Source organism: Centrocercus urophasianus, unplaced genomic scaffold (assembly GCF_019232065.1).
Source record: "Centrocercus urophasianus isolate 14NV4802_14NV808 unplaced genomic scaffold, USGS_Curo_1.0 seq_37, whole genome shotgun sequence".
NCBI classification, from domain to species: Eukaryota; Metazoa; Chordata; class Aves; order Galliformes; family Phasianidae; genus Centrocercus; species Centrocercus urophasianus.
The window spans coordinates 5,260,978-5,284,011 of record NW_024884944.1 but is presented as its reverse complement, the minus strand read 5'-3'; the positions used below and the strand labels follow the sequence as shown (position 1 = coordinate 5,284,011).

Below are 23,034 nucleotides of genomic sequence, written 5' to 3'. Positions count from 1 at the left end.
CAAGGTGGAAGCGCTGTGCTGGGTGCTGGGCTGCTCAGCTTTGCATTGGCTACGTAGGAGAAACGTGTTTCCTTTGAAAGGGCTGGGGAGCCTGCGACTGCCTTACACGTCCCCTGGGATCCTGTGTGCAGGGAAACATGTAAATAAATCTGTCAGATATCGTGCAGCTCTTATTAAATTTGCATTGGGCTCGAGTCGCGGCTCCTATTTACCATCTCTGGGATGGATGGATGGATCTTTAATCTTCGCGCCTAATCCGGGCGCCCTCCGCTTTGGGTATTTGCTAAGCAGTGACCCCGAGGTCAGGCATTGGGATAAAGGGACGTGTGGTGCCGTGGCACCAGCCCTGGTCTGGGGAACATGGAGTGGACCAGGAGTCCCTCCTGGCTCCCTTTGGTGAATGGTGTTTGGGAGGCTTCTCATTCCCACGCAGAGAAACCACGGGCTGTGTACTTTGGGGCTTCCCTCTCCATGCCTTTCACCCAAGGGAGGCATTTGTCACTTTAAACGTGGCCACAAATAGCACCAAACATTTATTGAATTTGTCCGGGATGCCTTGGGTTGCATATGCTCCAAGTATGGCTAATTCATAAATGCTGGCACCTATTGATTCTCCAGCAGTTAAAATAGACTGCGTAAGGAAATATTGGCCCCAGAGTACCAAGGGAAAGTTATCTCATTAGTCTCATGAACTATAAAATGTGCTCTCTCCTGAAGCCCTGACCCCATTGTTTTTATAAATCTATATTGGATGGAGTGGTAACTGGTAACCTGTATCGACTGTAATTTTTCTCTTGGAATTGGAAGGCCCTTGGGACTGATGTTCGAGCATCATGGTCACTGCAGGCTGCTGGATGGGGATGGGATTTCAGTAACAGAATGCACAGGGATGTGTGTGTGTACAGGGGGAGATCCTCCTAATGTTCTGCACGCAGGAGAGCACCACTTTTTCCTGGTGATGGGTGCCTCAGTGATGGGTGCCTCCGTGATGTGTGCTTTGGTGATGGGTTCCTTGGTGACGGGTACTCTGGTGATGATTCCTCAATGATGGGTACCTTAGTGATGGATACCTTGGTGATGGATGCCTTGGCAATGGGTACCTCACCTGCTGATGAGCTCTCTTGATGGGCACCCCACAACAGGGAGAGGGGAGAAGGGTACTGCAAAGCTTTTGCCACAGAAGCAGCTGAGATCTGGCTGAAAGAGTTATTAGAGGCACACAGCTCCAGCCTGGCTGTGGATGTACTTAATCCTCTGCATCCTGTAAAGCTTTTCCACCTCCTGGCAGGCAGAAAGATCTGATTTTGCTCGGCGACCTTCGACGTTAATCTCGCTGGCTAACTGAGCCATAAGTCACTCCGGTGAGGTCTCCGTCAGACCTGCTTACATCAATTATTGCCCTGCATCTTTCCCTTGAACCAATGCAGTGCTCCTCAACCAAGTTATTTGTCCCTCGTTGGGAAGAAAAAAAAACAAAAAAAAAAGAATTGAGGCTGTGCTGTCAGGTTGTGTAGACCTTACATTTAATGCCATGGCATCTTTAAAGCCGCACTTCTGTCTGGCTGTTACCCAACTCACGAGCTTCATCTAGATCTGTGCATGCTGGCGAGCTCCAGGAGCCAAGAGTCCAAGGTGGCACGAGGTCCCTGTGGTGCTGCTGCTGCTCCTGGGTCCCTGCACATTGCTGCTGCTCTCCAAGTCTTTGTTTCCAGAGCACTTGTGAGCGCGCCTGGCAGCAGGGCTGCAGTTAGGCATGCACAGAAGTGCACGCTGTGGGGGAGGCCAGCTGGGGCTGCGGAGCACTTTGCAAAATGCAGCAGCTGTTACCATAGAAACCGACTCCCCCCTTCTCAAATTCCAGTGCAGCCAAAGCTCTCTGCTTACTGGTTTGATGGGAGATGAAAAATTAATGCTTGATTTGCATGTTATTTCAGCTGCGTTTGCAGGACTGCTCCCCCTTCCCTTTTACAGAGGTTTGCATGAAGCTCTAAGTGCCACAACTGATGGTGTGGGGCACCGACCCCTCCAGTCCTGTCCTGGGCTCTTGGGATGCTCAAGTTTCTCCTGCCTGTGCCTTCCATTAAACCACAGCTTGACTTGCATCTTAGTGAGGCTTCTATTTCCTCTGTCTGGAGTCCCAAATACTCTCAATTAGAGTCAAACTCACCTGTCCAGCTGAGCTACAGTGGGATTTGAGGCAGTGCCAGCAGGGTCAGGGCTGCCCTCCACCTGGCTTTTGTGATGCACGCACTCCAGTTCCTGGGTGCAGAACTGCTTTGTGTCAATCTGCAGCCTCCAGTGCTGCTATTGGGGGCAGGGAGAAGTTCTGCCATCCTCTCCAGAGGCTGTTCTGGTGGTTTGCTTTTCGTGCCTTTCCCACGTGCCTGGGCTTACCTAAAGGCAGCCAGGCAGTGCCACAGGGCTGTGCTGTGCCACCCGGTGGCCTCGGCAATCTTCCCCCGGTGCTCCACTATCAACTCAAGCCCTTATTTGTTTTCACATGCTTCTAAGTAAGTTAAGCTAATTATTAACTCAGCAGGACGGATTCACTTTTAATTGCAGCGTTGCTATGCAGCACACCAAGATGGGCTTCGTTGCCTGTGCTCCCTTCTTCAACTGCAGCCACGGAATCACTGCGAGCCTAGGGCTGTGCCCTGCAGCATCCTGCACAGCCAGCACTGTGCAGCTGGCCACTGGCATTGGGACCATGGGCTGCAGGCAGGCTGCAAGGACAGCCCACATACCTCAGTGCGTGGGCAGGATGTGTGCCACAGCATGAGCGATGCTCTGGGGGAGTGCAGTGCCCAGGGACATGTGGGCTGCTGTTGCACACCCATGTGCAGCACTCATCCTTGCCAACCTACCCAAACTGCAGCCCTGGTGATGCCGACCCCGCGAGCAGGGGTTGTGTACAGGAGAAGAGCACGTGGTGCGAGGACACACTCACCCTTTTCCTCCCTTTCCTCTTTGTGTCTCCAGAAAATAGGTTTTTTATTACTTCTTATGGAGGTTTGTACATATCGGACGTGCAGAAGGAAGATGCCTTGTCCACCTACAGGTGTATCACCAAGCACAAGTACAGCGGGGAGACGCGGCAGAGCAACGGGGCCAGGCTCTCGGTGTCAGGTGAGCACGAGGCTCCCGAGGTGTGCCAGCCATGTGCCCAGTCCCATCCAGCCCTGGGGGCAACACCCAGCCTGCGGGCCCCACTCTGGGTGCACCCCTGTCCATGTCCCAGGGGGCGTGCAAGGACACGGGGGGTCCATGCCGTGCCCCAGTGCCCAGCGGTGGGCAGCCGTGCCATGCAGCACCCTGAGCAGGAGGCGACGGGGCGCGCGGCGATGCGATGTGACAGCCGGCGATGTGAGCAGCCTGACGCGATGTGACGAAGAAGCAAGCGATACTGCGGCCGAGCGGCGCAGTCCGTAGTGCCGGCTGGCTCCGGGCGCTCCCGGCTCCGCTCACTGCCCAAATTACTCTGCTCGGGAGCTGCATTGTCTCTCCCGCTCGTCAGCTGCAGCTCGCCCGCGCTCTGCCATATGGTTTTTCTAGCCTCGTGTGCACGGTTCCCGTGCTAACTCCTTGAATTAACCCCTGCAGAGGGGTTGGGATGGGGTTGGGAATGGCTGAGATTCCTCGACCCGGCCCTGTTGGATCCCAGAGAGAAGCGTGGGCAGCCACAGGGCACCCGGCTCCCTCTCCCTTTGCATTCGATGTGCCTCTGTCCCCTCCTGGTCGCTGTCATTATTTACACGTCACAGCGTTTTACTTCTGCTTGGGAGTAATGAAAGAGGTTTCTTTCCCCTGGAATTTAATTTCACGCCTGAGACTTGGTGATTAATTTTCTCCTTTCCCAGCTGCCTGATGGGCCCCTTTTGCTTGTAAATTTTGAAATGTGCCACAGAATTTGTGTATTTTGCACCAATTAGGTGTCACCTTGAGTAATTCCTACAGTACTGAGTTTATCCATCCCGCAGCCGCTCGGGTGAGGCTCCCTGGGGAGGTTCCACCGGGTGACACAGCATTGCCCCACTGCTCCCTGCGTCCCCATCAGCTCAGAGCCCAGCTCTCCACACTGGCCGGGAGCAGGAGCACATCTCCCCTCTTTTCTCTGGGTGAGTTGATTTCCTCTCCGAACGCAGACCCAGCTGAGTCCATCCCCACCATGCTAGACAGCTTCCAGTCACGGGAGGTGCGCGCAGGCCGGCTGGTGGAGCTGCCCTGCATCGCTTCGGGATACCCCAACCCTGCCATCCGCTGGCTCAAGGACGGGCGCCCGCTGCCTGCTGACGGCCGCTGGGCCAAACGCATCACGGGGCTGAGCATCGCCGACCTGCGCGTGGAGGACAGCGGGACCTACATCTGTGAGGTGACCAACACCTTCGGGTCTGCAGAGGTCACGGGGACCCTCACGGTCATCGGTGAGTGGTGGAGGGGAGAGCTGCCTCCTGCCCATCTCTTGGAAACCGTAAAGCTTTGTATTTTGCGTGCGTGCCTCTCTACGCAGCGTGTTCGATGTGGTGCTCGGGGCGTTCGGGGGGAGTTTGTAATGCTGCTGCAGCAGATCTGCAGCCATCCCCTGATTTACCGCTTTAATCGGGACCTCTGGAAAAAGCAGTGCAATACCACGGGATGTAAATTGCTGGATGGCAATGTTCTGCGAGGTGCCTCTGTGCTTTGTTTTGCTGATTTACATAAAATAAGCTCCAGCCAAACAGTAAATACCATCTGGGCAGGCCAAATATTTACTGCCCATTCCGCTCCTGGGGGTTCCTGCAGCCACCAGCAGCACCCGGGCTGCCCTGGCACATCTCCACTCGGCTCTGTCCCATCACAGAGCCACGTCCCTGCTGCCACCCCAACATTAACACCCGTTAAGCAGCATGAGGGAGGACAGGGTTGCCACCCCTAGCTACGTGGTGACACTGTGCATGTAGGCTGGTGATTCCAGAGATGGAAAGGCAACAGAGGCACCTGCTGCTCAGCATCCCCAGCGTGTCACCTGCTCTCTCGCACAGACCCTCTGCGTGTGACCCTCACACCAAAGAAGCTCAAGACGGGCATCGGCAGCACCGTCATCCTCTCTTGTGCCCTCAGTGGGTCCCCTGAGTACGTCATCCGCTGGTACCGCAACACAGACCTGGTGGTGGTGGATGACTTCATCTCCATCCGGGGCATCAGCAATGAAACCCTCCTCATCACAGCAGCACAAAAGAGCCACTCTGGAGCCTACCAGTGCTTTGCCACCCGCAAGTCCCAGACAGCACAGGACTTCTCCATCATCATGCTGGAGGGTGAGCTGGCTTCCTCGGGGCTGGGGTTGGTGGTGGCTTTTTCTCTGCCCCTTTCCAAGCTGCCTCATCCCTGGATGCTTTATGCAAGGAGAGAGGGAAGCGAGTGCCAGCAGGGTGGGCACCCTGCCTTCCACAAGGCATCTTCTTGCCCTTTCTGTGACAACGGGATGGCGATCCTTGGGTGTTGGAGCTGGGATGGGCACCCTTTGAGCCGAGGGAGCACAGGGCGCAGGGGCACGGGCGCATCCGTGCGGGTGACTGCAGCCGTGCCCTAACCCCGCTCCCGCTGGGTGCCCCCAGATGGGACCCCCCGCATCGTCTCCTCCTTCAGCGAGAAGGTGGTGAACCCCGGGGAGCAGTTCTCCCTGATGTGTGCCGCCAAGGGTGCGCCGCCCCCGACCGTGACCTGGGCCCTGGACGACGAGCCCATCCCACGGGACAACGGGCACCGCACCAACCAGTACACCATGTCGGACGGCACCACGGTGAGCCACATGAACGTCACCAGCCCGCAGATCAAGGACGGCGGCGTGTACCGGTGCACCGCGCGGAACTCGGTGGGCAGCGCCGAATACCAAGCGCGAATAAACGTAAGAGGTGCCTGTCTACTTTTAAATATCAGAATAGGGCTTTTACTGGGCTTTTGGTTGTGTTCTGTTCCTCCTCGCCCCTGCCCTTTCCCAGCTGTGCAGATGCTCCATGCCTGACCCCCCTGCAGTCCTGCTGGCCCCCAAAGCCATGGGATGGATCTTCCTCGTGGCGCAGAGCGGGGCACTGAACTGAGTGTGCATCCAGAGCAACACTTCCCAGAAGGGCGGCACTTCCCTGCTGGGCTCTGCTTTCACCCTTCCCAGCGTTGGGTCTGTGCAGCAAGCACCTCCATGAAGGACCTTCTGGTGGCTCAGAAGTGACCTGTGCTGTCCATTCCACTGCAATCACCAGTGATGTGTACCCAAACCAACCCAGGACCCCAGCTCACCCCATCCAGCCCCGATCCCGTTACAAGTGATGATGAGGCAGCACGGGGAATGATGGAAAATGAGCTTGGATGTGTTGTGTCTGTGTTTTCTTTGTCTGCTAAAGCCACAGCTGTGTGAATCACTGCGTTGTCACACTGGAGCGCGTTGTTCTGTGTGTCGTAGGGCGTTCTGCAGGGCACGGGGTGTGCTGTAAGCCCCTGCCCATTCATAATCACCAGTTAAAGCTTCTAGGCTCGTAGGTGAGAGCAGAGTCAAGGTAACATTAATTTATCTACTGAGAAAGAGGCTTGAAGAGCTGTGTTTGTCTGTGTCTCAGGTTTGAAATGGATCTAGTGGCTTTTTGGCTGGGATCCCGGGAGAGTCTGGATTTTGCTGCCATTTACTGCTAAATTTGGAGCGAGTTCATGTCCCAGCCACGAGAAGCAATTGCAGCGTTTTGAATGAGGATGTTTCATTGTCTTCTTTTTTTTTCTCTCCCTCTTTTGGTCCCTGACTGCCTGTCACTAGATAAGATTCAGGCTTTTTTTTTTTTTTTTTTGCCTTGGAATTGAGCAAGTCCCTCCAACAGGCCCAGGAGACAGTTACAGATGCTGATTTATCTCTCCCTGCTCCTTCTTATGGTGCACCGGGGGGGGGGAATCCGTGCTGCTGTGCCCTCAGACACCTCCCTGCTCCATGGGGACAGAGCATCTCCCACCCAAACCTTACCAACAGCTGATGGGTGCCCCCCATCTGGGGGCAGTGGGACTTAATGTAAGGAAACACACGAAAGGCAACCTTGGCTTATCTGGAGTGTCTGCTAAGCTGTCATCCTCACCACTTAGGGTGAGGAGCCAAGATGGAGTTAATCTGCAGATGGGTTTGCTATTTTACACGACAGCCACAAGAACAATATAATTACTGAAGCATGAAACCTCTTGTTATAATACTCACCTGCAGCATGCCTCCAGTCCTCCAGCCAGCGTGAGAGCAGCTGGGAACAGGGGGCGAGCTGGCTTTGGGCAGTACTCAGGCAACCAGTGAGAGGCACGGAATGGGCTGTTTCAGTTTAAAATAAATGAATGTACAAATGGAAGGGAGGCCCCTGCGTGCAGTTCTGCACCAAGGCCATTTGGCAGAGCAGCTGGGGCGGTTGGGAGCACTCCCCAGGTGTCTCTCAGCAGCCTCTGGTGTCCCTCTGAGGGGCAGCAGCAGCATTTGCAGCGGATCTGTGTGCAAACAAACCGCCCTTCGGAATTAACCTAGCCTGCCTCTTCCTTCCTCCCCACTATGTAGGTCCCCCGAGCATCCGGGCGATGAAGAACATAACGGCGGTCGCGGGTAGGGACACTTTCATCAACTGCAGGGTGATCGGGTACCCGTATTACTCCATCAAGTGGTACAAGGACTCTTTGCTGCTGCCCGATAACCACCGCCAAGTGGTCTTTGAGAACGGGACCCTGAAGCTGATGGACGTCCAGAAAGGCATGGACGAAGGGGAGTACCTGTGCAGCGTGCTGATCCAGCCCCAGCTCTCCATCAGCCAGAGCGTCCACGTCACGGTGAAAGGTAAGGAGCTGCAGAGGTGGCCTGGGTCAAATATTCAGGTGGTGCTGGGGCCATCTCTGCGAAGGGCGAAGGCAGAGAGGCATTGCAGGGGATGCCCTGCAGCCCAAACGCTGTGCTTGCATCGCACCTCTCACCCACCTGTGTGCTTGCTGCTGCACCAGCTCCATTTCTTGCTACACGCAGCGGAGCAAGGATTTACGGTGTAAACACAGTGTATTAAAACATCTAACCTTTGCTCGGATCACCTTCACTGATGTTTTTCTCTGTGTGTTAGCTTTTAAAAAAATAATACTCTCGGTCTTCCGAGCGCACAGAACATCTTAAAAGCTTCTACAGGCCATCAATTATTCAGCCCCATTGAGGGAGCTATCAGTCCTAATGAATTGAATCGGATGCATTCCCTCCCAGTGACTTGCTGAGATTGTGTTATGAGCACAGTGCTATCGTATCTCCCGTCCTCAGAGTTGTCGGGTCGGCTCTGCCCGTCGCCAGTGCAGTGTTTGCAGTAAATCATTCAGACAAACACAGCCACGCTGGGACAGAGCTGGCCAATTGTCTTTCCCTCTGTCTCACTGAGCAGGGTATTTATGGACCAGATCTTATGCTGATCCCCCTGCTTCCCTCCCCTCCCATCCACCATTTTCTTATTACGAATCAGGTTAGCAAGAGAGTGCATCAAGCTGATTATAGATGCTACTACTTGATTAGCTAATGCTCTTCTCTGAGGCTTTGCTAGCGGAAGTGTGGGCTGCAGATAACCTCTGGGCAGTGCTAAGGGGATGGATCTCCCTTGCACCCTCGTTGCAGGCCACAGCCAGCCTTTGTGTTCCTCCCCTTGTACCAAAATCCTCACAGAGAGGGATGCTGAGTCACACACTTCGCTCTGTGCCCATTGCTGGGAGGTGGACGCAGAAGTTCATCCATATATCCTGGAAAGTGAATGCCGTGCAAACCTCTATGAGTCCAGATTTACTGCCTTGGCTGAGAGCTGCCACGCAGTGCCATCCATCCACCTTCGTTCCACGGAGTTACACCCAGCCCAGCCTGGCTGCTCGTGCTGCCCATTGGACAGAGTGCAGAGGGGAATTGAGCTGCCCTGCCCTCTGCTACCTTTGGAGTTCACTCCGAGCAGCAGAGTAAATAAATATGACCGTGTTGAGTGCAGGATGGCACGGAGCACCGTAAAGCTTTTATTGCCACAAGTGCCTGGCGGCCACACTAAGTACCACCAGTGAATTACGCAGGCTTCCCAAGCAATGGCAGTAAAATCTTTACGGGCCCCTCCCGCCAGCACCTCCATCCTCTATCCGCCACCCATTTGCAAGCCCTTGCTTGCTCCCATGGCTCCCAGCCATATGTCCCAACTGGGAGCCTCCTGCATCCTCTGCTCTCTGTATTGTCGAGGTGCCCCGCAGCTCGTTATATAGCAGCAGACATCTTGGAACGTTTTAATTAATCACTTGGGGCCGTGCTGCCTGGCTGTGCCCAAAGGAAGCGGTGGGAGCACGGTGCTGAGTGATGCGGGGGCTCTGTGTGGTGCCAGGGCTGTGCCATGTGTGGGAGAACCTGGGAAGTGCTGCAGACAGAGCATGCAGCACAAGATCATTTGGGGAGGAAGGATGAGGTTTGGGCTCCGGGTAAGGGGAGATGGAACAGGGAGAGCTCTTCTGTCGAGAGGCTGTGTGCTCACAAGTGGCCTGTGGGGTGTGTTTGGAGACGCACAAGCCCAGCCCTCTGCAATAGACTGCAGTGCATTCACAATTAATTATTCATTAATTATGGAAAGCGGGCGCTGCTGGCTCCATGGCTCCAGCAGCTCAAGCCACGTCGCTGCAGCCTGGCTTGGGGGTGACGACCGACCCGTATTGCTGCCCTTCACGGCTGCTTGGATGGGCTTTGGGCTCTGGGACACCCAAAAGAGGCCAGCCTGGTTCTGGACGGTCCCTGGAGCCCTGAGCAGTGCTGCTGGAGCACTGAGAGCCTTGCAGCATGCTGGGTGAGGGGTGGGGTGGGGATGGGGCTGTGCACAGTGGCACGGTGAGCCCTGCCTGCCGGGGCTCCACGTCTGTATGAGAGGGCATCTTATTTCTGCCGAGGGGACAATTGGCAGCCTGCTAATTTAATTATGGAGGCTGCGGAAAGAGGATCTCGTCTACCAGGTGCTGAGCCTTGTTAAGCTAATTGTCTCCCTCTCTCTGCTTTCTTCCCCCTCCCACATTGCCAGAGATGCTGCGGTTGCCTAATTAAGTTATCAGGAAGATAATGGCTGGTTCTGAATCCATAGCCTTCAAGAAAAGCATCCATCTAATAACTGCTTTTCTCTGAGCAGATAAATGCTGAGGTGGAATTTCAGCTGATGCACACAGAGGGGCTGGGGCTGGCGGCTCCCTGTGCTGCCCTGCGTATGGTCACGTCATACTGTCACCTGCTCAGTAGCATCTTCCACCCCTCCTGGAAGTGCTATGGGTGGACAAAAGCCTGCCTGTTTCTGGTCAGCATATGCTTCGGGTGATGGGGCAATGGGATATGAACTGCTGTGCTGGTCCCAAGCAGGCTTGCCCTTCTGCAAAGCCATGTCCTGCTGTGGGATGGTGCTGGGGCTAAGATGAGAGGTGATGGCCTCACGCTGCGACAGGGGAGGTTCAGTTTGGACATTAGGAGAAATTTCTTCTCCAAAAGAGCAATCAGGTGATGGCACAGTCTGCCCAGGGAGGTGGTGGGGTCACCACCCCTGGAGGAGCTCAGGAAACGTGGAGGTATGGCACTGAGGGACCCAGTTTATGGGCATGGTGGGGGTGGGGTGGAATTGGACTTAATGTTAGAGGTCTTCACCATCCTTAATGATTCAGTGGTATGCACGAGCCTGTGACAAGTGCCAGGAGCCAGAGACACACTGCTTTTCCTCATCCCCCTCATCCCTCTGCTGGCCTGAACCCTACAGGTGAGGGCTTCCCCCAGCTGGGCTGTACAGCATGCTCTGCCTCTCCCCTCCGCAGTCCCTCCTCTGATCCAGCCATTCGAGTTCCCACCAGCCTCCATCGGGCAGCTCCTCTACATCCCCTGCGTGGTCTCCTCCGGGGACATGCCTATCCACATCACATGGCGCAAGGACGGGCACGTCATCCTCTCTGGCTCAGGCGTCACCATTGAGAGCAAGGAGTTCATGAGTTCCCTGCAGATCTCCAGTGTCTCCCTCAAGCACAACGGCAACTACACGTGCATCGCCAGCAACGCCGCTGCCACAGTGAGCCGCGAGCGGCAGCTCATCGTGAGGGGTGAGAGCTTTGGGGTCCCCCCATTGGGTGGGAAGGTGGGAGGGATGGATGGGAGCAGACAGAATCAGGCTGGGGAACAACAGGCAGAGATAATTTTCAAGAAGAGGAGGCTCAGGTGGACCTCACTGCTGTCTCCAATTCCCTGGAGGGAAGTTGTAGCAAGGTGAGGGTCAGAAAACAGCAATAGGATGAGAGCTGATGGCCTGGAGTTGCATCAGGGGAGGTTCAGGTTGGATATTAGGAAAATCTTCACTAGGAGAGTGGTGATGCACTGGCACAGGCTGCCCAGGGAGGTGGGGGAGTCACCATCCCTGGAGGTGCTCAGGAAACATGTAGGTGTAGTACTGAGGGATGTGGTTAGTGGGATTGACGGTAGGTGGATGGTTGGACTAGATGATTTTAGAGGTCATCTCCAACCTCAACCATTCTGTGATTCTGTGATTCCTTCCTGTTATGCAGTGCCTCCTCGGTTTGTGGTTCAACCCAACAACCAAGATGGCATTTATGGTAAAGCCGGGGTGCTGAACTGCTCCGTTGATGGGTACCCTCCTCCCAAAGTGATGTGGAAACATGCCAAAGGTACGTGGGAGAGGACACAGCAGCACGTGGGGATCTGTGTGCAAGTGGGGCGAGTGCCCTTCTTGCTGGGTCACCCCACCACTGAGCCCGACAAGCACCCCCTGTCTCAGCTGTGCACTCAGTGATGCATCTCTGCTTCCCCCTCCAGGCAGTGGGAACCCCCAGCAGTACCACCCCATCCCGCTGACGGGCCGCATCCAGATCCTCCCCAACAGCTCGCTGCTGATCCGCCACGTGCTGGAGGAGGACATTGGCTACTACCTCTGCCAGGCCAGCAACGGGGTGGGCACAGACATCAGCAAGTCCATGTTCCTCACCGTGAAGAGTAAGTAGCCAGGTCACGGCTGGGATGGAGCTGGGGGTGGGCTGAGATGGACAGACAGATAAAAAACAGATGGACAGATGGATGGATGGGGAATCACAGCCTGCTGCGTGCAGAGAGCAGCCCAGCACAGCCCCAGCATCACGCAGCCCCGGATCATTGCGGGCATGGAGGGCATTGATTCCCCTCCTACAGGGGAGACTTCCCTTATGCTATTAAAAACACTTAGTCCTTAATAAAACCCGGCGATCAATCTACATCATACGGCAGGAAAGGAAATAGCTCTGCTAATTTGACAGGGCTGGGCCGGGAAGTGTTGTTAGACACCGTGTTTGAACTGCGCTTATTATTGGATTCCTCTCCCGTTGCTATCAGCAGAATACATAATCTCCAGCGCCTCTCTATTTATTTCGATTGTGGCTGCCTTAAGAGTTCAAACCCTCAGAAGAGGTGCAGGAGGGAGAGCTCTCTCATGGCAGTGGGGCTGGCATGCAGCATGCTGTGCTCCCCACCTGCCCTGCGCCCCGGTTTGGCTCCTGCTGGCCCCCAGCACCCCCTGCTTGTCTTATTGCTGCCTTCCCAGCTTCTCCCCATCCCCAGCCAGCTCCTCGTGGGGAGGGCTGAGGGCAGCCTTTCCCCTCCCTGTCAGCTGTTTAATTTATCCCGCTGATTGATGAACTGAAATGAGCGACTTCAAACAACCCACTTCAATGAGGTGCAGGTACAAAGTCAAGGCGATTAATCCCGAGTGAGTGTGCCGAAGTCTTGGAGCCTGAACTGCTGCCGTGTCCCTGCTATCTGGTATAATTGCATCCCAGGACAGGTTGCTTGCTGACTTGAATAGCACATAACCTTATTATGCATGTGCTTTTACATTTCCCAGAGACCTCAGCAGCCTTTGAAAAGGTTCGAATGAATAGGTAGACGAAGCACCGCAGCCAATTAAGCATTATATGGGGCTCTTTGTTTTGTTTCATTTTTTGATTTTTGTTTGTTTAGTGAAATGTCAGGCCAATTAAAGCCAGATCAGTGCAGGCTTGTGCTTCAGGCCAGGCCACTGCGGACGGAGTTAAGTGGGAGTTGAGCAGAACCCAAACCACGGGATGGGAAGTGCAGCCCCATCCCTCGCTGACCGAGGCAATAAATCAGAGCAGCAGGAGCGGCCCCACTGATGCCAGGAGGAGTTAGCTGCTGCTTTGTCAGGTGGTGGCAAACCTGCGTGCAAATGGAATTTCGATGGTGCTGTTCCCAGCTGGGGCACCGCAGGGAGCACAGTGCCCAGGGCGTGTGCTGGCCTTGGGACCTCACTGCCACATCGCTCTGCTCAGCCCTGAGCACAGCACCTGTCTGAGCACAGCGGCATCCCTCTGCTGTGCAGGGCTGAGGGCGTTCATCCGTGCTTTCCAAAGCAACTTGTTAGCATCAGGTCCAGCGCGCTGCAGAGCGAGAGGTGTGGGCTGCTGGAGGCTGCGAGCGTGCGCCCGGGGCTGGCACAGGTGCAGGTGAAGGGCTCTGAAGTGCGTGCTAAATGGCATTTAGCACCTGCCTGCACGCTGTCCTGTGCTCCAGAGCAGAGCATGAGGACTGTCCAAGTCCCCCAGGGCAGTGCTGGTGGTTGGGGCTCACTGGGCACTGGGCAGGACCAGAGGTGCTGGGAGGTTCGGTGTCCTCCTGCAGGAGCATCACTGATTGCTTCCATGCAATTTGAATTAATCTCATGCTTCAGGTGGAACTCAGCTAATCAGTGTAGAAAGGAAGCTGAAACGGGTGCAATCAAATTAACATCACAGAGCTGGCTCTAAACAAGAAAGAGGGGGGAGAGGAAGGCGGGCACAGCCCTTTTCACCACTGTCACCGTTCTCATTCAGTTGTCACTGCTGAGCTGTGCAGCTGCCCCTGTCCCAGTGTGGCTGGGGATGGCACGTGGGGCACTGACAGCTCCCTTTGTGGACAGCCTTATCTCTGCCCAGCAAACGGGACGTGGCTCTTGTCGGAGCAGTGTTAACAGGAGCTCTGGGTGTGCAGGAGCCTGCCCTGTGCAGAAGGCTGCTGACGGCTGCAGGAGTTCTGGCCACGTGCATCCTCCTTCCCTTGGTCACAGTGGGCATCACCAGGCTGGTGTGCAGCGGTGGCACAGCGTGCCTCCCAGCCCTGCCCATACTGCCTGCATGGCTGGTCGGGGTTTTCTTTTGGTTTGTTTTGCTGCTTTCCTCCGCTCTGGGCTACGTGCCACTCTCCTGGGACCCCAGCAATTGAGAGAAGTTGATATGTTTACATCCAAGGAGCTGCTTTTAATCAAACATCAATAAGTGCATTTCAGCAAAGCAGAGCCTGAAACAGAGCTCCTCTCCCGGGGCCACTGCGTGCAGGGAAGGGGCTGGCTCCTCTGCAGCCCTCTGAGCCTCGGGGCCATGCTCTGGCTGAAGACTCCCTGCCCTCATGCTCCCCATGCACCCCAATGGGTCGGGCTTTTCCCTGCCCTGCATCAGCTTGTAGTGATGTACCATCCTGGAGCTGCTGCAGGCAGAGTTCCCATGGGCTTCCGAGGAGTCGTCATGCAGAGGAGGTGACCCCAACCCAGGCCATGCCTCATCCCATCCACGTGGGCACAGGCTGCACCCCGCAAGCGGCAGCTCTGGAGGAGAGGTTTCCTTAGCTGCTAATTGAATTACATTGCCACAGAAAGCCGAGAAGTCGTAGCTCATTAGAGCCTCTTGTGTCCCATTATAACAGTGTGTGTTGCCTTTGCGGATTGTCATTATCATATATTACTGCGGGACTCAGCAGCGCTGTTTGTTTATGCATTACATTTTTTTCGGCTTACCCAGGCCGCCCCCACCCCCAGCCTTGGTGCTGCAGGGGACACGAGGTGCCCTTTGTGCTGCCAGCATCCATCCCAGCTCTGCCACCCAACGCCAAGTGCTCCCAACAGCAGGCAGTGCTGGGCAATGCCGCCTGCAATGCCACCCTGCAGTGCCACCCCTCAATGCCACACTGCAGTGCCACCTGCAATGTCACACAGTGATGATGCCTGCAGTGCCACCCCACAGTGCCACCCTGCAGTGTCACCTCCCAGCACCAACTGTGGGGCCACGCAGTGATGACACCCTGCAGTGCCATCCCCCAATGCAACCTTCAGTGCCACCCTGCAATGCCACCCGCAATGCCACCCTGCAGTGCCACCCTGCAATGCTACCCTGCAATACCACCCTGCAATGCTACCTGTCATACCACACTGCGATGCCATACTGCAATGCCACACCACAATTCCACCCCACAATGCCACCTGCAATGCCACACTGCAGTGCCACCCCAGAATGCCACACCACAGTGCCATTCTACAGGGCCACCCACCGTTCTACAGTACCACCCCGTAGTGCCATTTGCAATGACACTCCACAGTGCCACCTCACTGAGTGCTACACCAGGGCAGTAGGTGTCCCCTCCCCTCCTTTGCATGTTTGGATGAATATGAGAAAAAAAGGAAAGGAAAAAAAAAATCTCTCCAGCATCTGCAATGCAAAGGCTGCTGCCTTGCTGCTGTGGAATCACGCTCTATATTCTGCCCAGGTTTATACGAGTGAATTATGCAAATCTGTGATGGAAAACATTCTTCCTCTCATCCTCGGGAGTGTAAAACCTTAGTCAATAATTCATACTCGCACGTCTCCGACTGGAGGCTTTCTCTTCATTATAGCGTGCGCTTGGTTATTTGTCTTTCACGTTTTATTGTCTACCCCGGTGTAATGCTATGCATTATAAAATTTATCTGCTTCATTATTTTATGATCCTGAGCCGTATAATGCAGCGAAACGCTTCCGCTCAGGGCTGCGTGTCCTCTCGGTGGGCTCAGCACCCAGCGCCGCCCCACTGGCTGCATGGGGTGCCCGGCAGGTGGCTGAGCCGTGCTCCCTCCCACAGTCCCCGCCATGATCACCTCGCACCCCAACACCACCATCGCCATCAAGGGGCAGAGCAAGGAGCTGAACTGCACGGCGCGGGGCGAGCGGCCCATCATCATCCGCTGGGAGAAGGGAGACACTGTCATCGACCCCGACCGCAACATGCGCTACGCCATCGCCACCAAGGACAACGGCGACGAGGTCATCTCCACCCTCAAGGTGAGGGCAGGGGCCTGGAAGTCCCTGGGTCCGAGGATGCCTGGGCATGCTCCGCAAGCACGGGCCATTTTGTGCTGCTGCCGTGAATGTGCAACTGCTGCATTCAGCACCTTTGAAAGAGCTGCCAAACGACCACTGCTGGGGTGGCCCCACAAGGGGAACCCGATGAGTTGGGTTGTCCCTGCACCAAATTTTGCTTTGCTGTTCAATGGGCCCTTGTTTGAAAGGTGCGTTGCAGCACCAGGGATGCCTCAAAGCGTGAAATCTCCATGCACGTCTGAGCAGGCGGTCATGGAATCACGGGTTGGTTGGGTTGAAGGGGACCTCAAGGATCATCCAGTTCCAACCCTCCAGATCAGGTGGTAGATGGGGGTGGGGCCTGGGGGAAGGCTGTGTTTGCAGGCTGTAGGAAGTTTGGTTCTTGGGGTGCCTAAATCTGAAGGGGCTGCTTTTCTGTCCCCAAAATACCCACAGCTGAAACCGGCTGACCGTGGGGATTCAGTCTTCTTCTCCTGCCATGCCATCAATTCGTACGGCGAAGACAGGGGCCTGATCCAGCTCACCGTGCAAGGTATTGAGCTCACAGCACCATGACCTTGGGCACGGGAGCAAGCAGAGCCTCACCTCAAGGTCCCACTGCTCCGCCTGTCACCCCACGCTCATAACCACCCCCATCCCCCCAGAGCCACCTGACCCCCCAGAACTGGAGATCCGTGAGGTGAAAGCCCGCAGCATGAACCTGCGCTGGACGCAGCGCTTTGATGGGAACAGCATCATCACCGGCTTCGACATCGAGTACAAGAACAAGTCTGGTAGGAGCTGATTGCCCCCCTGTGCCCCCCAGACCTCCACAGCCCGTGCTGTGGGCTTGGCTGTGCTGTGGGGCAGGTGGGGAGCTGGCCCTGCTGCCTCCATGCAGGGAATATTCTGCATCCCGGCTGCTTTGATGAAGAAAGGAGAGAGCAGCATTAATGAAATATGTTAATTTATGTTCTGTGGGAGCATTTGAAAGGGAATATTTAAAGAGGCAATATTTGCAGAAAGCCAAGCCGAGAGCAGCACAACAGCAAGGCGGGGGGACACAGCGTGGCAGAGAGCTCTGGGGACCGCACGCTGGCACAGGCTGTGGGTGCTGACTGCCCTCCGCCTCCTCTTCCAGATTCCTGGGACTTCAAGCAGTCAACTCGAAACATCTCCCCGACCATCAACCAGGCGAACATCGTGGACCTGCACCCTGCTTCCGTGTACAGCATCCGCATGTACTCCTTCAACAAGATCGGGCGCAGCGAGCCCAGCAAGGAGCTCACCATCAGCACGGAGGAAGCAGGTTCTGCTCTGTGCTGTGGCGGCGCATGTGAGCAGAGCCCTCTCGGATGGGACTTTTTGTGATAATGCGTAATTCTTCCCTCCCACAGCTCCTGACGGGCCTCCGATGGATGTCACCTTGCAGCCGATGACATCGCAGAGCATCCAGGTCACCTGGAAGGTGCGTGGGGCCGGGGCAGTGGGCTCTCCTTGGCCACCCCCACTGGTGGGACTCTGGGACCCACATTTCCCCTCGCAGCTCAGAGAACAGCTCCTGAGATGTCACAAAACCCAGGGGCCGGGCACGCAGCTCAGCCACATCACGTGTTAATCGCGTTTGGTAACGAGCTCATTATCTCATAGGATATCCATGGGGGGCCACGGGGAAAGCGAGGATAAACATGGGAAAACTGAGACGTCTGGCTGCCAGCTGCTCAAGCGCAGATCAATCGAGTTCAGAATCAGATTTATTTTTCAGGAGGTCGAATGAGAAAAAGAATTGATTATAAAATTAGGACTTCAAAATGAAGGGGAAGTCCATAAATGTAGGGTTTCAGCGTCTCCCCCCAACTCCCCTCCCCCTCCTGGAAAGCGGATTAATGAATGATAAGGTTGACTTGGAGGATAACTCCGTTTGTTCGGAGAGTGTTGCAGCGAGATGGATCGCGCCGGCTGTGTAACATAAATTCACAATCAACCCTATCGATTTCTTAATGCTTCAGAGAAACGCTGCTCAGATTGATTTAAAGGCTGCGGGGCTGTCAGCTCCGTGACGCCGCTCGCCTTTGTGTCCCCATTGCTTCAGGCCCCAAAGAAGGAGCTGCAGAACGGGGTGATCCGTGGATACCAGATCGGCTACCGCGAGAACAGCCCGGGCAGCAACGGGCAGTACAGCATCGTGGAGATGAAGGCCACTGGCGACAGCGAGGTCTACACGCTGGACAACCTGAAGAAGTTTGCGCAGTACGGGGTGGTGGTGCAGGCCTTCAACCGCGCGGGGACGGGGCCGTCCTCCAGCGAGATCAATGCCACCACGCTGGAGGATGGTAAGGGTGGAGGGATGGCGGTGCTACGGCACCCATCCAGAGAGCCTCTGCCATTCCAGAAATGAGCAGAAAAAGTTTTGCAGTGCGTTCGCGCAGCAGTTTTTCATACTTAATTAAGGCTCTCGTTAGCCTGTCAAACTGTGATCATTTCCTGGCTACATTAGCACTCCTCCTGGGGTATTCAAGGGCCCCTGTTTTAGCAATAGTGTCTTTTCCATAATTATATTACCTTCATTTTGTTCAAACGGACTATCTGTATTAGTTTATTATACGCGGTCCCTAATTACATGGTGCTTATATTTTTACACCTAAGTAATACGAAACAATAATCATTTTCAAAGAGGGTCGTTACCGTGATGTATCATCATTTAAATGCTCATAAAAATTAGAGTTACCTCTTATGGGGCAATTGGATGCAATTACCTCGCATCCAGCCGGCTCGCCCCTTGCTGGGAAGTGCGGCATCCTGGCAACCCTGGGGTGAGGAGAGGAGGAGGATCGTGGCACCGGGTTTGGGGAGGGGAGAGAGAGGGCGGTGGGGAGATCCAACACAGAGCCCGTGGGATGCATCTGTGAACAGTAGGTTCACCATCCCCATCTGTGCCCTCCCAGTGCCCAGCCAGCCCCCGGAGAACGTGCGGGCCATCTCCATCACGTCGGACGTGGCCGTCATCTCCTGGTCGGAGCCCCCGCGCAGTACCCTCAACGGTGTGCTCAAGGGCTACCGGGTCATCTTCTGGTCCCTCTACATGGACGGAGGTGGGTGCCGATGCCCAGGACGTGGAGCATACGTGGGGGGCAGCACGGAGCTGATGGCCGTGTCCCTACAGAGTGGGGTGAGATGCAGAACATCACAACCACGCGGGAGAGAGTGGAGCTGCGAGGCATGGAGAAGTTCACCAACTACAGCGTGCAGGTGCTGGCCTACACACAGGCTGGTGATGGCGTCCGCAGCAGCGTGCTCTACATCCAGACCAAGGAGGACAGTGAGTGGCCCTGCGCCAACCCCTTTGTCCCTGATGATGGGATGGCAGCCAAGGAGGTGTGGTGCGACCCAGGGTGGTGTGGTTCCACACAGATCCTGGCACAGCTGGTGGCTCCTGTACGCTGCAAGTGGGCACACGTGTGCCTCCCCCTTCCCTGACTGATAAATCACAGTTGCGTGTGTTAATTAGACATAAGAACATGGAGTGTCGAGTAAGAGCCATTGGCAAGGAATAATGAGGAGAGCATTGCAGCCCCTGGAGGAGGCGGGCAAGATTTCTCCATCCTTTTCTCCTTGCTGGGTTTGCAAAAAGCCTGAGCCCGAAGCACAGCTCGTGTGCTGCTGCCCCAGCCCAACCCACCCTCTGCAGCTCCTGCCCTTTGCAGCACCCCTTGCTTGCAGCCCCTGGGGCTGGCGTGCATGCACCCCAAGCTCCACGGGCAATCGGTTTGTGGGTCGGAAGCACTGGCAGGGTGCTCCCTGTAGCTGCGGAGCACTGCATGCTGCAATCTGTCAGAGGTCCTTTGGCAGACATATGTTCTTGGGCTGATTAGGCCGATAGGCACGCAGTAATCCAGGCACAAAGCGCCAAAGGGCCATCAAGCAGAGGGGCTGGGTGCATGTATGGGGGCAGCTGCGGCGTGCGGGGAACCCCCAGCGTGCAGCACGCAGGGCATTTCCCTTTCTATTTTTTTTTTTCTTTTCCTTAAGTGCAGATATTTAAATATTTACACCCTGCCTGCCCTACTTTAATGCCATTATCTCTGTAGCAGAGCGGCTTCTGCCCATTGCAGCCCTGGGAAGTGGCAGCTGCTCAGCACACAGCTGGGCAGGGCAGGGCTAAGCCAGAGGGCAGTGAGTGGATTAAGGCGATGGCCACTCAATGCCAAACACCGTTTCTAAACCAGTGCTGCAATTAACTCTCCTGCCTCCATGTGGGCAGGAGTCTGGGCTAGCATGGAAGTGGCCACAACCATGAGCCACAGGGTTGGTACAAGTGGCCCCCATGTTCCTCCTGTGTTGTCAGTGCCATCACACACCTGCTCCTTCAGTTCCAGGTCCCCCGGCTGGCATCAAGGCTGTGCCATCCTCTGCCAGCAGCGTGGTGGTGTCCTGGCTGCCCCCAGCAAAGCCCAACGGCATCATCCGCAAGTACACCATCTTCTGCTCCAGCCCCGGCTCCGGGCAACCGGTAAGGGCACAGCGATGGGAACGGGCTGGGGGTGGGAGTTGGGGAGCTATGGAGCTTCAGGATGGAGGCAGAAATAGGGTTAGGGGGGAACCTGCCCCATATGCTGCCAAGAGGATGATGCAGGTGGTGCCATGCATCCAGCCTGCGGCAGTGCAGGGGTGTCCAGGGCACCCTGGAGTGATCTGTGAGTCACCTGCTGCCTCCCTCCAGTGTTCTCCCATCTCAGCGCTCACTCCAGAATGGGAAACATGCAAACAGACAACCAAAAATAAAACATAAATTCAACCTGGTCCCATCCCTCCTTGGTGAGAGAGAGGTTGATGGGAGGTCTGCAGACTGGTGCTTATCAAAAGCTCCTTCTCAAACTCATTTCACTATCTGAGCCTCTGGTTTCCAGGGCAACATAATCTTTTCATCAAAGCAACTGGTAAAACCGCTGGGATCCGATATTGTTTTCCTGGCATCTTGTCAAAACTGTCATTTGGTTAAAAAAAATTATGTATACCATGCAATATTCATATAGGTGTCTGCCTGTGGGGTGCGTTCACATCTGCGGGCCACACCAGGGTGCATGTTTGGAGACGATGAATGCGCAGATGCCCACGCGCAGCCCTGTGTGCACACAGAAGTAACACGTCCATCCCTCGTGATGGCATCTCCATCTTGTGCCACGGTTGAGGCAGTGGGGAAGTGCTTGAGGATGGCTCTCCCCAGTGTGGTATGCAGGAGATGTGGCCTTGACGCACGGCACACACGCAGAGGTTGTGTGCCTGCACTGTGGGGCTGGCAGCCAGAGCGTGCCGAAGGGACCCCATGGGGCTGGGACATCTGCGGGCAGTGCTGGAGACTCTGCGGGACTTTAGGGACCCCATCTCTGCCACCGCCATGCTGAAGGGTTTGGCTGCCCCAGCTAGGGCCTACCCTGTGCCCCACTGCAGCCCGGGGCGGCCAGGAAGCATCATTTCTCTGGAACAAATCATGCCGTCGCTGCCATCTGTTCCTCGTGCACTGGCCTGGGCTCCCTGGAGAAATTACGACACCAGCCGGCTTACACAGGCATTAAGAAACACCGGGCAGAGCAGAGCTGCTGCTGGGGAGTGAAGCCAGCACCTGGAGGAGGTGTGCTGCTGGAGAGCTGGGTGGAGCTGTGGGGCAGTGGGGCTGTGGGGCAGTGCAGCTCTCTGCCGAGTGATGGACACAGGGCTTAAACCTGCTGGCCTTGAGGATACCTTGGGTATGGGAGTGATGGTGGTGCTCTGAGTACCAGGGCATGGAGATGCTGGTTGGTAGCGATGCCCTGAGTATCATGCTGGTGGGGCTGCCTGGATGCAGGCAGATGGCCAAGGATGAATTTTCCCAGCTGACAGCTCAGGTGCTGTTTTGCTCGTACTAATGCTGTTCTCCAAGTGTCTGTGTGCCCAGGATGAGGGCTGTGTGAATGAGGCTCTAACAGAGCCGTGCCCTCTCCTGCCTCCCCCCCTTGCAGGCCCCCAGTGAGTACGAGACCAGCCCAGATCAGCTCTTCTACCGCATCGCACACCTGAACCGTGGGCAGCAGTACATGCTGTGGGTGGCTGCTGTCACCTCTGCGGGCCGTGGCAACATCAGTGAGAAAGTCACCATCGAGCCTGCTGGGAAAGGTATGGGGGATGTGTGGGTGCCTCTGTGGGACAAGCATGCTGGTCCCATGCAGAGGGTTGGCCACATGCAAAGCCAGAGCCATCGTGCTCAGTGCATCTCAGCGTGGCCACTCTGACAGTGCTCTGGGCTCAGCAATGGGTGCCAGCAGTGAGGCTGACCTCCTCCTTGCTCCCCAGCTCCAGCCAAGATCATCTCCTTTGGAGGCACTGTCACCACCCCCTGGATGAAGGATGTGAGGCTGCCCTGCAACTCGGTCGGGGAGCCGGTCCCCGCCATCAAGTGGACCAAGGACAGGTACTGGGTGCTGTAACATGGGACAGGGACCGCTGCTGGCTGCAGTCCTGTGGGGCTGACATGTTCTGCTCCCCCTGGCAGTGAGGACTCTGCCATCCCAGTGACAGTGGATGGGCACCGCCTGATTCAGGCCAATGGCACGCTGGTGCTGCGCTCGGTGAAGGCAGAGGACTCTGGCTACTACACCTGCACTGCCACCAACACCTGGGGCTTCGACACCATCATCATCAACCTGCTGGTGCAAGGTGAGGGGTGCTGCTGGAACACGGTGCGTGCTGTGGGGTCGGGGTGTGCGTGGTGCTCACAAACATTTGTGCTCCTGCACAGTACCCCCAGACCAGCCTCGCCTGACTGTGTCCAAGACCTCGGCCTCCTCCATCACACTGGCGTGGATTCCTGGGGACAACGGGGGCAGCTCCATTCGAGGTACATCCCCAGAGCCACCCCACATG

General features: G+C 55.9%; 1 protein-coding gene across 1 annotated transcript in view; it reads left to right on the top strand.

The window, feature by feature from the left end:
- The window catches only part of DSCAML1 (DS cell adhesion molecule like 1), a 78,760-nt gene that overhangs the window by 49,757 nt on the left and 5,969 nt on the right, over positions 1-23,034 (top strand). Inside the window, exons 4-24 of the mRNA XM_042832077.1 lie at positions 2,980-3,126; positions 4,143-4,421; positions 5,019-5,294; positions 5,595-5,891; positions 7,550-7,822; positions 10,819-11,097; positions 11,557-11,676; positions 11,825-12,001; positions 15,920-16,119; positions 16,594-16,690; positions 16,803-16,931; positions 17,279-17,446; positions 17,535-17,605; positions 18,230-18,470; positions 19,083-19,229; positions 19,301-19,456; positions 20,508-20,647; positions 22,134-22,287; positions 22,465-22,582; positions 22,664-22,827; positions 22,910-23,008. Of these exons, the coding sequence (XP_042688011.1) occupies positions 2,980-3,126; positions 4,143-4,421; positions 5,019-5,294; positions 5,595-5,891; positions 7,550-7,822; positions 10,819-11,097; positions 11,557-11,676; positions 11,825-12,001; positions 15,920-16,119; positions 16,594-16,690; positions 16,803-16,931; positions 17,279-17,446; positions 17,535-17,605; positions 18,230-18,470; positions 19,083-19,229; positions 19,301-19,456; positions 20,508-20,647; positions 22,134-22,287; positions 22,465-22,582; positions 22,664-22,827; positions 22,910-23,008 (3,732 nt within the window). The remainder of the gene's footprint in view (positions 1-2,979; positions 3,127-4,142; positions 4,422-5,018; positions 5,295-5,594; positions 5,892-7,549; positions 7,823-10,818; positions 11,098-11,556; positions 11,677-11,824; positions 12,002-15,919; positions 16,120-16,593; positions 16,691-16,802; positions 16,932-17,278; positions 17,447-17,534; positions 17,606-18,229; positions 18,471-19,082; positions 19,230-19,300; positions 19,457-20,507; positions 20,648-22,133; positions 22,288-22,464; positions 22,583-22,663; positions 22,828-22,909; positions 23,009-23,034) is intronic.